Source organism: Pseudorca crassidens, chromosome 3, assembly GCF_039906515.1.
Source record: "Pseudorca crassidens isolate mPseCra1 chromosome 3, mPseCra1.hap1, whole genome shotgun sequence".
NCBI lineage: Eukaryota > Metazoa > Chordata > Mammalia > Artiodactyla > Delphinidae > Pseudorca > Pseudorca crassidens.
The window spans coordinates 40,665,780-40,682,574 of record NC_090298.1 but is presented as its reverse complement, the minus strand read 5'-3'; the positions used below and the strand labels follow the sequence as shown (position 1 = coordinate 40,682,574).

Here is a 16,795-nt window from a genome sequence, read left to right as displayed (position 1 = left end):
ACCTGCACTGCATTTTCCTCCTGGGCAAATGGCGAAATGGGAGAAGAATTACTTACCTCACAGTAAGAGAGAAAAGACAGCACACTGGGGCCATGTACTGACACAAACTTGGTACAGGACCTTACAAATAACCTCTTCAAAACTCAGTCTTTGTCTTCCATAAAAATACCTCCCTCACTCACCATACTGCATAGTTTGAGGATAAAACCTTTTACAAGACGAACATGTCGGGACTTCCCTGGTGGTCCAGCGGTTAAGAATCTGCCTTCCAATGCAGGAGATGCAGGTTCGATCCCTGGTCAGGGAACTAAGATCCCACATGCTGGGGCAACTAAGCCCGCATGCTGCAACTACTGAGCCCACATGCCACAACTAGAGTCTGTGTGCCACAACTACAGAGCCCACACACTCTGGAGCCCATGCCATAACTAAAGTGAAGCCCACATGCCTCAACTAAGACCCGATGCAGCCAAAAATAATAAAATAAATAAATAAATAAATATTAAAAACCCCAAAATGAACATGTTATTACTACTCAAACTTCTTCCTGCATTTTCTTCTAGCCCTTATATATGAAATAAGTTTATTTCTTTAAACTATAAGCTGAATAGAGAAAATACCTTTTTTTTTTTACTTCTTAGTATATTTTTGTTTTATACTATGTGGTCCAATCTATTATTGTATAGCAGACAATTTATTAATAAAACATCTCATTAGAAGAAGATATGTAGTAATAATGGATTCTGTGGTTTTTGTCTCAAGTTTGCAAAAGACTAATCACATTGCTATATTGTGTACAGGAAACACCATAGACAGACTTAATTTGCTTTCTGTTTTTTCCCTTTAGGGCATCAAACTGAAAGCCTACCAAGGAGCTAAAAAAAAAAAAAGTTGGTGCATTGGAAGAAATATTAATCTTGGATAAAATTTGTGTATTTAAAATCACAGCAGTCACATTCTTCTTTTAAAAAGTCATCTTTTTAAATTTAACATATAAAACAGGATGCTCATTTACCTTGACGTAAAATACACAGCTGATGCACAAGATAAGACAGAATTATACAAAAATACCAAACCTCTGACCTCAAATCAGTATACAGGATGCACCATACATAGGACATTCAAAGCACTCTTTTACTCTCTCAGCTATTTCTAATTATATCAACTTAAATCATTGTAATCTGATGACCATTTCTTTTTTCAAATGGGTTGAAATTAGGCACTTAATAGATTACTAGAATCAACAAAGTTCGTGCTTCTTTGTTCTTGAATGCAATCAAAATATTTTCTTCTAACGAGTTGGTCCAATAAAAGTCTTGTAGAAATGCACACACCCTTAAGCTATTCATTTTAATGAGTTTATTCTGAGGTAAATAATAATAAAAAAAAGCAATGAATATACTTTATGTTAGACCATGCAGAAAAGTTTATTGGAGTGAGTATGATACATTCTTCAGGGCAGTAGTTATTATATGCAGTGTTTTACTTTTTAATAAAACGGACACAATTTTTTACACTGTCTCTTATCAATTTTACAACCTAATAGTAGTAACACACAGTACACCAATCTCCCTTCAGGCTGGTCCTCCTGATAAGGAACGCACAGGGTGGCTCTTGTAACCTGAATAAAGGCAGTGGTGTCTCTCAATTAAACACTAAGTATCGGGATGTACTGTGTGAAATGCTTCTGGAACGAAGAAGAAGATCTGAGCTGTTGTTACTTCAAATGATTGCTTTTACTTGAGCCAAAGCATGTTAAACTTCAGGAAATTAGCCCTAGTTAATAGACAGGTAAGAATATACTTTTACTCTTATTTAATCAACAGTTTACTTGTGTGAAGTACATGTGTTAGTATTGTAGCCAGGTATGATGTGGGCTAAGGAAGCTTACAGTATTTTTGAGGAGTAATGGTGTGTACATAAAAGATGAATAGCTTCATCCCCTCCCTCTCCCTCTCCCCACATTTTTTTTTCTGTCTCTCAAAATGCAAGATGCCTCGGGGGCATGGCAGGAAGACCGTCACCTGTCATTGGACCTATGATGCTAAGATCTCTCAGAAAGCCACAATTAGTGTGCCGTGTGGTGACTTCCTTCTGCTTGGCAATATGTAGCAGAAAGAAACAATTACGATACTCACTTTTCCCCATCCAATCCTCTTTCCGCTTCTTGAAAAACAGGACTGGGGACAGGGACTGTCAGTAGGAGATTGCTGAATCCTGCCTTTTATTTTGTCATTTGGAACATTTCTTTTAAAAGTTTTGTCCCCAATCTCTATGCATAGATCAAACTGAAATAAAAGGTTAAACACTGAGTCTCAGTCTCTTGCAGGAAAGCTCCTGAAATTCCAGACTTAGTCGTTTTTCATCAAGATGTGACTTCAAATATGGTAAGATCAAACATAATCATAGTTATGATTGTCTCTGGTATCTGCCTAGTGTATTGCCGTGATTTCCATGGTGTGTCAGATAATTAAAGGTTTTCCAAGCCTCAATTCACCAGTAAAGAACATCTAGATCTCAAGGCCCTGCAAGGAGTACCAGGCTTAGAATGGCTTTGCCAAGAAGACCCAAATTAAGACCAAACATCCCCACTGTACAGTTGAGAAGAGAAACAGCCAACTGGAAGGCAGAAAGCAGAGAGATCCTGCAAATGGGCCCTGGGTCCTACTGTCCAGTCTTCATGGTATTGAAATTCTCTAGCCTGTAATGGGAGGAAAATGCAAGGAAGTCTTGTGTAAAGTTCTGAAGTCACTAGCTATGGGAGAAAGCCTTTAATATATTTTAAAAGGAAAAAAAAAAAAAAGCTGGATCTCAAAGCAAGGAGTCCAACATTAGAAGTGAGAACTTATCCTTGTATATTTTTCAGTGTGGTAAAATTTCAGCACGTGCATATGTGTGTGTCTGATGTGGGAGGGCCGATCCTGGGATGTAGTGGATTTGGGAGCTTAGGCCATTTACAGCAGCAGAGGATCCATTCTCATCAGTTAAGAACTGGACCTCCTGGGCACCACATGTTGTAGGGGACAATGCACCTGGGGCTGAAGAGCTGGCACATGCTCCTTTACTTTTCCTCAAGGTTGATGGTTAAAGGCTGTTACTTGGAATTGCTAAATTCAAGGTTACATTTTAACATGAGGATCAAAAATACTCGTTCACCAGATTACAATGTTAGATTTTAACTCTCTTTTTATCGTTCTACTTAAGATGTTGCACAACAGTGCTCCCATTGAAACGGCAGCCTTTAGCCTTTAGTAATGCACTGCAAAGTTCACTTCCAGTGGCGGTTTCAGAATTTCTGGGTAGGAGGTACTTAGAGACAGCAGTCTGATTGGAAGGGCTGTCTAGTGGATTCACCTGGAAGTTGTGTTTGCATTAAAATGCCTGCTGTTTACAGTTAAATTGGAAATTTTAGTTAGAAAGTAGCATCATTTCCAGGATTTTAAAGCTCTTCTTTTCTTTCTTTCTTTTTTATTTTTTGCGGTACGTGGGCCTCTCACTGTTGTGGCCTCTCCCGTTGCGGAGCACAGGCTCCGGACGCGCAGGCTCAGCGGCCATTGCTCACGGGTCCAGCCGCTCTGCGGCATGTGGGATCTTCCTGGACTGGGGCACGAACCCGTGTCCCCTGCATCGGCAGGCGGACTCCCAACCCCTGCGCCACCAGGGAAGCCCATCATGTTTTAGATTATAATTTCCATGGGTGAGAATGGGGATTGGGGGGTTGCTGATGGAGACCCACCAAAGGGCTAAATCCTGCCAGCTCTCCACTGGAGTAGATGCTGACAGTGTCCCAATAACAGTCTGTAAATTTCTTCAAGCTGTTTCATCTCTTCAAGCCTTTCATTCTGTCCCTATTACATTTACCATACCAACCCTTTAGATTGCCACAGAACAGAGGACTGACATCCTGTGTAAATGATCAAATCACAGAAGCTGGTATTCGTAGCAAACAGAGCACACGTTTTAAAAAGATTTTTCTCTAGTAGTCTTCTTGAAAACCTCCCTTGGGTGAGAAGACTAATCTAATGGAGGGAGACTTGAGAAGTGTTGAAAATCAATGAAGGATACATAGGATACTATTTTTAAAAGGCTGATTTGCCAGAAGACTCTTTATTTGAACAATACTGTGACTGTTCTGGGCACACGGACCATGCTCTGAGCCTGGGTCTTTCTTAGTTTTCTCACCGTTGTGCAAAGCAAGACAGTTAATTCACACGGAGCAGATTACAACATGTTTGACAGAGAAGATATCCTGTAGGAAAGCGCAGTGCATAGACGCTGGTGGGCAGCCTTCACACAGTGCAAACCGTGGCCCTTCGGGGGGCCGCCTGGAGAGAACATGCCAGCCCTTCTCTCAGCTTCTCCTTCCACCCAGGTTTACTCAAGCACTGTGCAACCACCTTTTGCTTTGGTGCAGATATTTGTTTTCTAATTGAGCCTAGATATTGGTTTTATAAGAGGTAAAATTATAAATTACTGTGGTTGAGTAAACATCAAATTTTGTAAAATATGTCCTCCCACAGCCTCATTTCAAGCACAGTTATGACATAAAAAATATTCAGAGATTAAATTGCCCATGAATCTAGTGCTCGGAGAAAATAATTGAACAAATTGGATCACTGAAGTTCAAACTGGGTCATAGAAATTACAAATATTTACAAAGGATGACCTTTCACAGTATGGCTGCAGGGCTCTGGATTCTGAGAGAAAGTGAAACAGCTTCTTTGTGGTTGTGTAGTTCTGATTTTCAGTATCACCCTTTATATATATATATTGCTTTCAACTCCTTTTCCTGCAAGTTCGTATCATTTTATTAACATTAAAGGAAGACTCTAATTTTAGAAATTGAAATTGAAGAATGGGAAACTATGTAGCACACTTTGCTGGGTTTGAGATCAATGTTTTAAGAATAATTTGAAATATGATTGTATTGTGCATGTTTTTGTGTGTGTATATATATATATATTCATGTTACATTTCTATTTATCTATCATCTACACCTATCTCTCTATCATCTATATCTATCTATCCATCTATCATCTATATCTATCTATCATCTGTCATCTATCTATCATCTGTCATCTATCTATCTTCTATCTATCATTGTCATCTAATCTATCTCAATGGTGCACTGAAGTTAGCTCATACTGGTTCTTGAGAACTGACAAATACATTTTCAGGGATTTTGCAAGCTGGTTAGGGCTATGTTGGTAGCTTGAAAATGGCCATGACAAAACTATTTAGACCATGAAAACTGGTAAATGACACAAATCAGGGATTTTTTTCCTCCTGGAGAGCCAAGTTGTTCAATAATTTACCAATATACCATTGTAGGCTTGGTATGGAAAGGGACTTCATACATAGTTCAGTCCACAGTGGAAGAAATAATTAATTAAAAAAAGTACCAAAGTTAAAAAAAGAAACTATTTTGCAATTTAATTTAATGAATAAGCTCATAAATTGTCTTAAATATCACTTTTCTTATTAAATGTTTTAAAATAAAATAATAGAGTTTAGTATATTTCTTAATCATTGTCTCTGTTTTAGGATATCTGTACAAAGCTAATTTGGGACATCTGTTGACTTATTAATTTAGTCAAAATAATAATTATACATTTATGATTTTTAGATAGTTGCATAAATGTATGCTAAAGTTAAATATTAATGAAAGTGAAAACTATATGCAAAGTGGATGAATCAAACTTTTCTTGTGGTGTAGCTTTTGTGTGTTTATTTCTTGTAAACTCTGTTATTTGGTGTTGAGGTATTTTTCCTCCAATTTGTGTCCATGCATGCATGCGTGTGTGTGTGCATGTGTGTTTCTACACACACACGCACAGATGCACAGACACATACATACATAAACCTCAACAAATCACAATATTAAGGAAATAGGATATCTGGCTCATTTAATATTCTACTTAAAAAACAGGAATGAATTATGTTAAAAACTGTGCTGAGCTTATAAGCAGCTATTTGATTTGTCCAAACAGCTCTTACTCTCTTTTCTAAAATGTTAAAAATGCCATCTTTTCTATTTTTCCCCTTTACGTTAACATGTTTAGTTGAAATGTGCATACTCCTGGTTCAGTAAATACTTTGCCTAGGAGTCAGAGGACAAGTGTGAATTTTTAAAAATTTTATCTATTAGATTTATTTCTAAGAATGTGCTGAGCCTGGATCAGAGCTGCTGAGCAAGTTGTGCACCGGAGTTGTGCACCATGGTGACTGAATATGAGAGACCTGAGTTTTGTTGGGCAAAGAAAGAACAGGTGGAAAGAATGATTTTGGAAGCTGGAGATAGACAGCAGGAATGAAGAAAATTCTAAAACTGGACACTTCTGAGCAATCACAGGCCAGGAAGAGGATACCAAATCTCTGGAAAAACTTAGCCTTTCTTCTAGCTACTGAGGACCTCAGCACTCCCCAGGTGCATGTCTTTGACCATCAGGATCTCAGATGTAGATGTAGAGAGCCATGAGGTAGGCTGCCTCTGAGTCCACAGATAATTCCCTGGAAATTAGTTTTTAAAAATTAAATGTATGGCATTCAATTTCTCCATTGATTTGCTGCTTTCTGAGAAAAGTAGAGCCCAGAACTTTCCAGATAAGTACAGGTTCTGATCTTGTGATGGTCAATCGGGTGGAGAGATAGAGTTGCAGAAGTATCAGAAAATTTTACAGCAGTAGTTCACATGTACATTCATTCATTGTTCTTTCCCTAAGAAATGGAACAACCTAGGAGCTTATGCTACAGTAGAGTCCGATGCACCACGGTGATTACTTCAAGAACAAAGAAGCTCATACAAAGGTGTGATGTCTTTCTGTTGGTGCGAGGTTTCAAACTTGAAATTCTTTAAAATACATTTCCGAAGATCCATTTAAACATTCATATGCCACACTCAAAAAGCAGTGGCTTGTTGGTAAAATGCAATACTGAAATGGAATACTGCTTTTTCATAAAAAGAAGAACCACGTTTGGAAAATTAAATATCTTTTAAAATATTAAAAATAAACATACTCTCACAGCTTGAGGGTTTGAATGAACCATGTACCAAGGAGTTGAGACAATTCCTACTTTGGGTTACATCCTGGGACCCCCTCACGTTCAAAAGATGACCAGCATTTCTGCGGCATCCATCTACATTGTCAGTTCCATTCAGAAACCATTTTAGCATATCCCACACACAACGTGACTTTTCATGACAAATCACTGTTATGCCACATAAAACTGCTGTGCTTTTCAGTATAAAAGAGTTTTGAGTTTTAGAGTTCAATACCAAAACTAGGCGTGTTCTGTAAAAGCTTAAATTAATCCCTTCAGTGCACTTGCTTTTAAACAAGTCTATCTTGATTTTCTATCCTAGATAGAATTTCAGCTCAATTGTACTATTTTTCAAACACTTTGGAAAGAAAACTTTCCCAGTATAGAACCCAACACAAAGATGCTGAATATATTCTCTGTGATTTAATTCTATTTTCAGTCTATATTGTATATAGACTCCACCTGGGAAATTTTTCTCATTTAAATGGGGGGAAGTGACCTTTTTCAGGTAAAATTCCTTTCTTGACATTTACAAATATTGACCATCATGCTGAATGTGGATATCCATCAGGAATCAATGGAAAAAGCTTAATTTATATTATTTTGAAAGTAGATGTTTCAATGATCATAAAAATCTTTTTATGTATTCCTTAAATACTTGGAATGGTGATTTAATATATAAACATATTTGTACAGGTTACTTTCCATCTTCAAAACACTTTGTAATTTTGCTTAAATACTCAACAAAAATGAGTAATTATTTAAAAATATTTTTCAACATTTTATAAAATAAAGCTTTAATGTATTGTTTTTGGATCTTGCTTGATCTGTCATTTTCTAAATGATTAATCCCTGATGGATTATGTAGAGTTATGTGACTATGTCTTTAATTGTATTTATAAATTTCTTGTCACATATTTGAGGCAAACCTGAGGATAGATCATTGAATAATTATTTCTTCTAAAATATTTCATTTCTCCATTTTCTTCTTTAGTGGTCTTTTGAAGAACCCAATCTGTTGAGAAAATACCAAACATAATACAATTAGTTATTTGAATTTAAGTAATAAATACTAATCTCAGATAAAATTTAGTTTAGTAAAATGTTAGCAATTGTGGGCATACAAATAATATAATCAAGAGGTATTTTTTTCATTGATCTATTAAGTAATACTGAATGTCAAGAAATGTCATTTATCAAATTGCTATTTCATTTTTAACTTTTTTGTAAATTAAATATATCATGTCTCCTAGTAAAAACTAGTATATGTAGCAAACTAACTTAAAGGGTTTTGGAAAAATATTTTGGGAGACATACAAACTGCATACAAACATACAAACTGGCACTGTCTCTACTTTGCCATCACCTTTCTTTTTCAGGGATGTGGCAGAGAAATTTCCATCAAGTAACTGATGGTCATAAATTGAGGTAATTATTGCTGATGGTGAATCTCGTAGGTACACTATGGCTAAGGGGTTGGGGAGGATTTCTGAGTTGTCTGGATTAACTTTAAATGTGTTAGCACATCTGTCTATATAGGCTTGACATAAAGAGTCTCTTGAAAACACCCTGTATCATTTGGATATGAAAATGAAGTCACTGAACATAGGAAATATTTCACGTAGTGGTGAATGTGGGTCCCTTTTCATTATGCTTTGTGATATGGGGCATCATAAAAATTACAAGTGCTTTATTATTTCCAATTAAAGAGTTTAATAAAAATAAGGATAGGAGCTAGAAGGTACCTTTGCAATATTCTAATCTAAAATGGATGTTCAAAAAAAAGAAATTTAAAAAAGGATCCTAGAGAAGTATTCTCTTTTTAAATCTGTGTTTGTTTGTTTTTTTTAATTTGAGAGTGGATTATGATAGTTCAAGCAAAGACAGTGAGTTAATTCTTTGAAAGTGTGGTACTTTCATGTCATTTTAATCATGAAGTTAGGGTAAATTATGCAAGGGAATTATATATTAAAAAATAATTATATTGAACAATTGAGGGCTTCGAGGGCATAAATGGTCAAACATATGCAGTTTTAAATTAGAGAAATTTTACTCAGGGCTTTATGTCTTTCTCCATGCCAGAATCTAGTTGGTGGTAGACGTCACAGAAAAGGTGACAACAGAACAAATGAACATGAAGAAACGATAAATGTGTCTTCCTTAGAATGCCAGTTCTCCTGCATGTATCAGGCCTTTTCCTTTGAGCCAACTACAAAAGTTCTGGATTCACAAACCATTAAGCCCTTTAACTTGTACCTGCATGTTCTGAAAATAAATCAGACAAGCCTTTTACAAAAGCAAGTGGTGAATCATGACTTTTCTCTTTCCTGCCTCGCCCAGTTCCTGACCTTTTCTTCTTCTTCCTCAAGTCTTTTTGCTTCTTTTCAACCTTCCTTTGCTTTCACATGTTAAATGCTTTATTTTAAAGCTTAACTTCTGTTATCTAAACTTTTCCACCCAACTGATTCTATTAACATTGGGTTTTCAGTGGAAGTTGGGTGATTAGAGTGGAGATTAGGAAAATACAATTTATAGCTTCAAACTGAACAGGGCCAATACTAGCCAACATTTGCAACAAGTTAAGTTTGTTTTTAGCACCCAGACTTTCTTGGTAGCTTTCTCTTTCCTTCTTTTTCTTTTTGTATTTACTTAATGATCTTATTTGTGTCCCCCTAGTTCAAAACCCTGTGGCAAAGGTCTGATTAAACTGTCCTTGGCAGAAATACACACTCAATGACTTTAATATAGAATAAATGTTGAATGAAACATTTATATTAACATATAAAAGACTAATAGGTGGCAGTGCTATTCCCCATCCACACTCCCTAAGGATACGCATATTGCATGAGGAACAAAGCTTTGGGATTAGTAAATAAATCATCAAGGGTCGATCAGACATCAGTATGAGATCAAGTAAAGACAGGAACGATCTGATTTCTCGGGGATCCTCTGTGGACCGAGTCTCATTCTATCCTATTGGCTATATTGACTTGACTGGGCATCTCCCTTAGTGTGTGGTACCATATTTCAGGACATGTTTCCCAACCTCTTTAAACCTGTGTCCTCTACAAGCCTTCTCCCTTCAACATCAAGTATATTAAGCACCTACTAAGATTTTGTCAAGCTTTAATCTCTGCTATGCATGCTACGAAGGTAAAGCTATAAAGACTGTGCCTTTTGAAATGGAATTCCAGCTCTAGGAGGAAGCTTTAGCCTGTTCCCTGCACAAAGTCTCAGACTGAGAATTTTGATGAACTTCCAGACTGGTGGGATTTGGAAGAAGAAGGAAGAAAGGATAGTTCTGAGGTTTCTGCTCCATATCTAGTTAGTCTAAAAAGATGCCTGGGGGGCTTCCCTGGTGGCGCAGTGGTTGAGAGTCCGCCTGCCGATGCAGGGGACACGGGTTCGTGCCCCAGTCCGGGAAGATCCCACGTGCCGTGGAGCGGCTGGGTCCGTGAGCTATGGCCGCTGAGGCTGCACGTCCGGAGCCTGTGCTCCGCAACGGGAGAGGCCACAGCAGTGAGAGGCCCGCGTACCGCAAAAATAGACGCCTGGGGATGAGAGTAGCTCTTCTGAGCCTACCGCAGACCAAATTCTTCAGGGAGGTTGGAGCAGGAGGAGGGCCAATTAATCTTTTCAGTATAATGGAGCTGCTGAAAGTCTGAATCCAACCAGGGGTTCTCACTCCAGTACCAAATATTTTTATACATTTCAGAGAGTTTATGACCCTCTTAAACAAAACCCAATTCCTGGAGCTCCAGAGTGAAGAGCCTTGCCTCATAGCCTGCAGCGGTGGGACATATTGGATAAGGGGTAGGCTTTGCAGATAGAGCATTGCTTGAACACAGTCCCTTGCTAGCTGGTAACTCTTGGGAGAGTTACTCTCTGTTTGCTTCAGTGTCCCCAAGGGTAAAATGTAGTTAAAATACTTAGTTGAAGAGGTTGTAAGGAAAACAGAGTGAATAGAAGCAAGAGAGAACATAGAGTGGGGGGGCTAATAGTGTTGACACAAAAGTGAAATGCCCAGATTCAGAGCTTTACTTTGAAACTGACAAACCATGTGGCCTTGGGAAACATATTTAACTTTTCTATTTTTCAGCTCCCTAGCTTGCAAAATGAGGTCCATAATAGTGTCTTCCTCATAGGGTTGACGTTAGTATCTAAGTGGAAAAGCTTAAAACAGTTCCTGGTATATAGTAAACACTCAGTAAGTGCTAGTTCCCCTCCCTTCTACTGTGGAATCACCGTTCTCATTGCTGGAGCTCCCAGTGATGTGGCTGCTGAACTAACTATACCTACTGGTCAGGACAGGCCAAAGGCTGTTAAATGGTCTTTCTTTGGGCTTAAAAAGAAGATCTAAGAAGCAATCAGAATGTGTCATCAAAACATCTCCTGGATGGAAGAATGTGTTTGTTTTTATACTTATGCTTTTTCAGACTGATGACCAAAAAACAGGTGGCTGAAACTTATTTGTTAGTTTTAAAAAGAGGTATACAACTAGAGAGACTATCCAAATAGTCAGCTCTGGCTTTGCTCTTCTCTTAGCAGCGGTGTCCTGAAACTATACGAGCAATTGCTGTGCTTAGAAGACCATACTGAAAGAAACCAACAGTAAAATCTTCTATTACAGGTGCATATGAACAAAGAAACCACATTCTGCATTTCAAGCACAACCTTGACACCACTAAGCCGGGCCTTGGGTACCACAGTGTGGCAAAGCCAGGTATTACAGACAGAGCACGGATACCCTGTAAAGTAGGAGGAAGAGCTGGAGGTTTGAGATGGTGGAGAATTCTGTCCTGGAGACTTTGCTGGAGAAAAGCAATGGATTCTATTTACTGAACTAAATGCTCCTGATATACATGGCTTTGTTCATCTTCTCTGAGAGTAACCCCCCCAAAGAGGAAGTTAAGTCATTATAACTAATGTTAGTCAGAATGGATAGGAACAGTTGGTAATTTGGTGGGAGAGAAATTTGTTATTTAAACTATTTGATTAAAAGATAATTCTGTTGCTCAGGTATCAGAAAAATGAATATGTAACCGCAATCTGTAGTTTTAACATAGCTTAGCTTTTAAACAAGACGATAAGTAAAATATAGGGTGATATATGGTAGAATAAATGCCAATTTGATATTTAACTAGAAAAGTATTAAATTCAACTTTTTATGAGATTTTATGCTCTATTAAATTTATCCTAAAAGCTATCATTTCAGTTCTGCTTAATTTGAAAAAGATACAGCTAAGTGTTTGAAAAATTTTGCATATCTCAGTTTAAGCAAAACATCTATGTAAATATAGAGACTGACCCGACAGAAAATAGATGGTTACTCAGTTTTACAGGAGGATTTGAAACAGGAGTCTATGCAACTATAAGATTTCCGTTTCATCGACTAATCGAATAAATCATTTCTCACTCAGGCATGAGACTATTGCATAAAATGTGGTATTTTTATATAGTAAAGAAGCATATACTTTTTAAGATACATAGAGATATGTGATTAGGATAGGGCTTATCTTAACCATAATTCTGTTGCTATATATTCTTAAATTGACATAGGAATTCATTCTTGTTTTTTCTATAAAAGAGAGTTTTCATTCTTCTGTTTATAAAAGTAATGCGTACTTAATTTAAAATTTCCAGTGTTATAGACAAATGAAGATCCCCTATAATCCTAACCTCTAGAGGGATCTTCCATAATTTTTGGATATGTCTAGTTTTTTTCTTGTACAAAAATGGGATCAAGTTGTGCACAATGTATGAGATATGTATTTTTCTTTTTAATTTTGTCTTGGTTATCATTTCAATTGCTGTGTGATACTATATTTCACAGCATGGATAAATCACAATTTGTTTCACCAATATGCTGTTGACAACTGAAGTAGCAAAGTCAAAGGAACTTCGGTTCTTACCTTCCACAGTGCTAATATGAGCAGCATTAATAGCAATAATCCAGCAAAGGCACTCAACAGGATAACCCATAATGGCACTCTGCCTGGTAGCCCATCTTTGGATATTTGAATAGCAAGCTGAAAATTATTAAACAAGATTGTTAACATTGATAAACATCTATTAGAACTCCCAGTACACTGAGTTCTTTCAGGCTATGATTTTCTACCAAACAGTGTACTTAATCTCATTACTACATACAGAGAAAACAATGAGTTCATACTTTAAAATGCCCTTCATCTATTCTAAATCTCTAACCATGTCATATTCATTATTACCAAAACAATTTTATAATTTTATCCTTCAGAAATTTATACATGAAGAGTAAACTATCTATGAATCAGAATTCTCAATGGTAGAGGTGAATTTAACTCAGGGAGAACCAACAATATTATATGTTTTAAAGATTTATTAGTAGCCGTTAGTGCATCATCACAATAGCATAAGTTGGGGCTGGAACGTTGTCACAGGTTATTGACATATAAACCTGAGTAGGTCTTCTAATTCTAACTGTAACTTTAATTCTAATTCTAATGTGCTTTATTTTTTGTTTACAAATTGAGGTATAATTTTCATATAGTAAGATGCACAAATCTCAAATGTACAGATAAATGAATTCATGCATACATCGCCCCAGTGTGTTTTTTAATTATACCACACTGTCTATTCCAGTTGACATACTCTTAGCATCTTTAAATTAGGTCTTAACTGAAGTAAATCTTGAAGGAGACAGCTTTTAGAGTTCCAGCTATTCAAGCTCTCTCAGTGTGGCACCCAAACCTCAATGAAACTTGTCTGCCCTGCATCCCATCCCATAGGTTTCTGAGAAAAAAAACTAAGTCAGGGTAGCTATCAATGACCAATAATAGCTCAAGGTTCTGCCTCTCCGTTTAATGGGGAACATCTCAATTCCTTAACCTAGAGGGGAAGAGTAGGGGTTAAAAAAAAAAGAAACTAACAGGGGAGATATTTGCATGCAGTGGATATTGATCCAAGCCCCTCAAATGGCTCTGGGTAGGTCACTACTCATGCATCCGGAAAACAGAGCTGGCAGGAGTATAGATGTACAGAGAATCAGACCTTTGACGATAGACTTTAAACACATCTAAAACATTTCCTTGAACTTAGAGGTGCAGAAAGGGAAATCTGGATGGGATCAGTGACTTCCCCAAGATCATAGAACTACAAAATGATCAGTTTTAGTGATTTTAACAATTTAAGTATAATCTGTCTTTAGGATAAAATGTAAAATAAAGAGCTCCATGAGGAATTTTAAACTAACGTTTAGGGGAAATAAAGCTAACTGTAATATTTTAACAATGCATATTTAGGAATCAAATATACTCTTTTCCAGTATAATACATACTCATATTTTTTGATGCTTACTGGCGAAATTTTAGCTTCTCTACATGTGGAATAACTTTTCATTTATTGGGTTAAGTGCTCTTTATAAAGCAAGTAAACATTATATCGAGATATTCTATGTATATATTCTTTAAAGGTAAATATTTATCAGAGGTCACTGGAATTATTTAAAATAGGTACTAATTTGAAATAAAAAAATTAAAACATCAGGGTTAGGCAGCTTCCAAATAGAATTTTATGACTCATGATAGCTACATGAAATTGTTAAACTCTCATGATAAAAGGGGGAATTATGCTGAAGTGCTCACATCTATAACAGGTATTCTGGCCTTACTTTATAACAGGATGAGAAAAAAACGCACACCATTTTATTTTTACCTAGGACTCCAGCGTGAATTTGTATTGGGGAATAGTACTTCATTTTTGTTTCAAATTTCCCAATGACTAAATGAAGAAATCTTTTAAAATTTTACATGTATTCCTATACAGTATAAAGACACTTTTTGTAAAGAAATTGTTTTTTCTAGTCTGTTCTTCAGATGTCAACTACATTTTATAATATTGGTTTTTAAGTAGGAAAATTACTAATGCATCATTTGTTATCAAGGTGAGAGTAAAAACATCAATTTACTGTGATAATTATAAGTAATCAAGTTAAACACGGCATGTTAATTGTAAATATCATGGTTTTTCCCAGTTTCTTACCAAGAAGAATGAGACTGAAATCACACTTGAAGTTAATCAAGTGTAATTTGAAGCAGAAAGTGTCTGTCACTTATTGAGAGCAGTGCTAGTCACTGCTTTAGGGACTATAAGCAAATATAAAACATATGTTACAAACAGAGTGAAATGTATAATGTTTTCAAAACTTGGAGTCACACTTACCTCTCTTTTTTGATTGCCAGCACTTAAAACTAGTGATGTATTTTCACTCTGAAGTTCTGCCCCTATAGTAAGATTTAAGCTGGAAAAATGTGCCTGAAAAGCAAACAGGATTTACTACTTTCAATATATTGAGCTAATCACATTGAGAGCTAGTAATGTTTTAGTGCAATTTTTCAAACTAAAATTTTTCTGACAGATTGAAACACTGGTTTAACATCCAGATGGAACTGATGGTGTGAAATGATGACTGTGTACCCACCATTCCTCTCTGCACTCAAATTCTCACTTAGATCCTTGTTATAGAATGGGGAATTTTTCTGAATAACAGTTTCTGTTCAGATTTATCCTTTGCAAAACAAACTCCAAACCCTGTCCTCCTTTCATGGAGCTGGATATGGAATAGCTACTCTCTGGTAATGAGGTTTACATAGGAGCTTGTTTAGGATTAAGCATGAAATTACCAATATTCAACAGTTTGTGACTTATGAAAATAGCAACTTAATATGATTAAATCTAAAAATGGAAATTTCATATAATTAACAAAATACTTCTAATAGAGAAACAAATAATATAAAATACAATGGATTAAGTTTTAAAGAGCTAGTTGTCAGATGGATTTGACTTTATTAGGGGTTAAAAATGTCCTCCAAAATAGATAGATAGTTAGATAGACAGACAGATAGCTAGATAGATAGTCTGATCTAATACAATGAGTCTATAATATATGTTAGCTCTACTCTTTGTTAATGCTGTCAAGGATTGTCTCTCTATAATTCTTTGTCTCTTAACTGAGTTCTAAGGTATTAAGATAAGTGCAAACTTTGCTATTGTATAGGTGTTTATTTCTTGAAGTGTAAAGGAAAGAACAAGAGAGACTAAAAAGAAGCATATACATGAAAGGGGACCTTGGAGATAACTTAGTTACTAACAGACAGAAAATGACACCCAGATAGCTGGTTTAGTAGAGTTGGGCTTGGACCACATTTTTCCAGACTTCCAGTCTTGTGTTCTTTCTAGAGAAGCACTCTGCTTTGCTTTTATTAAGTGTTGAACAAATATTTGTTTATATTATTCAGTTATTGCAGAGAACTATACAATCACTTACTTTTATAAAAGTTGGTTTCCATAAGATAAGTGAAACATTCACTTGGCTCATGTCAGAAGGAATCAGATTACATGTGATGGTGGCAAATTTACATGCACTGCAGTCCTGTTTAAATGCCCAGAGGTATAAGTTAGTATTCTTGCCTTTTGATAAAAGGTAGTATATTAAAATATTCTACAACATAGTTATTTTTAGGTTGGTATTGAATTTATTCACTTGGAAAGCATGAAGTAAAATTAGTACTTGTCTTGGTAATTTGAATTTACCAGAATGGTGCCTCGTTTGATATCTTCAGGTTTGGATATTATCATTTTCTTCCCAGAGTTGATACCAAAAGGATCCTGGAGGCTACTGGGTCTGCAGTTGACATTCTAAGAAATAAAAATATGTCTTTTATCAGACAACATCTGATGTCAGAGGGAAAAATGACCTGGCGCAATAATGTGACGA

General features: G+C 36.3%; 1 protein-coding gene across 3 annotated transcripts in view; it reads right to left on the bottom strand.

The window, feature by feature from the left end:
• Positions 1-1,402: 1,402 nt before the first annotated feature.
• The window catches only part of ITGA1 (integrin subunit alpha 1), a 171,724-nt gene continuing 156,331 nt past the window's right edge, over positions 1,403-16,795 (bottom strand). For all 3 annotated transcript variants that reach the window (XM_067730653.1, XM_067730654.1, XM_067730655.1), the window contains 5 exons: positions 16,612-16,716; positions 16,346-16,450; positions 15,241-15,333; positions 12,954-13,070; positions 1,403-8,056 (listed from right to left, as the gene is read on the bottom strand). In XM_067730653.1, coding sequence (XP_067586754.1) covers positions 8,012-8,056; positions 12,954-13,070; positions 15,241-15,333; positions 16,346-16,450; positions 16,612-16,716 — 465 coding nt within the window. In that variant the 3' untranslated portion in view covers positions 1,403-8,011. The remainder of the gene's footprint in view (positions 8,057-12,953; positions 13,071-15,240; positions 15,334-16,345; positions 16,451-16,611; positions 16,717-16,795) is intronic.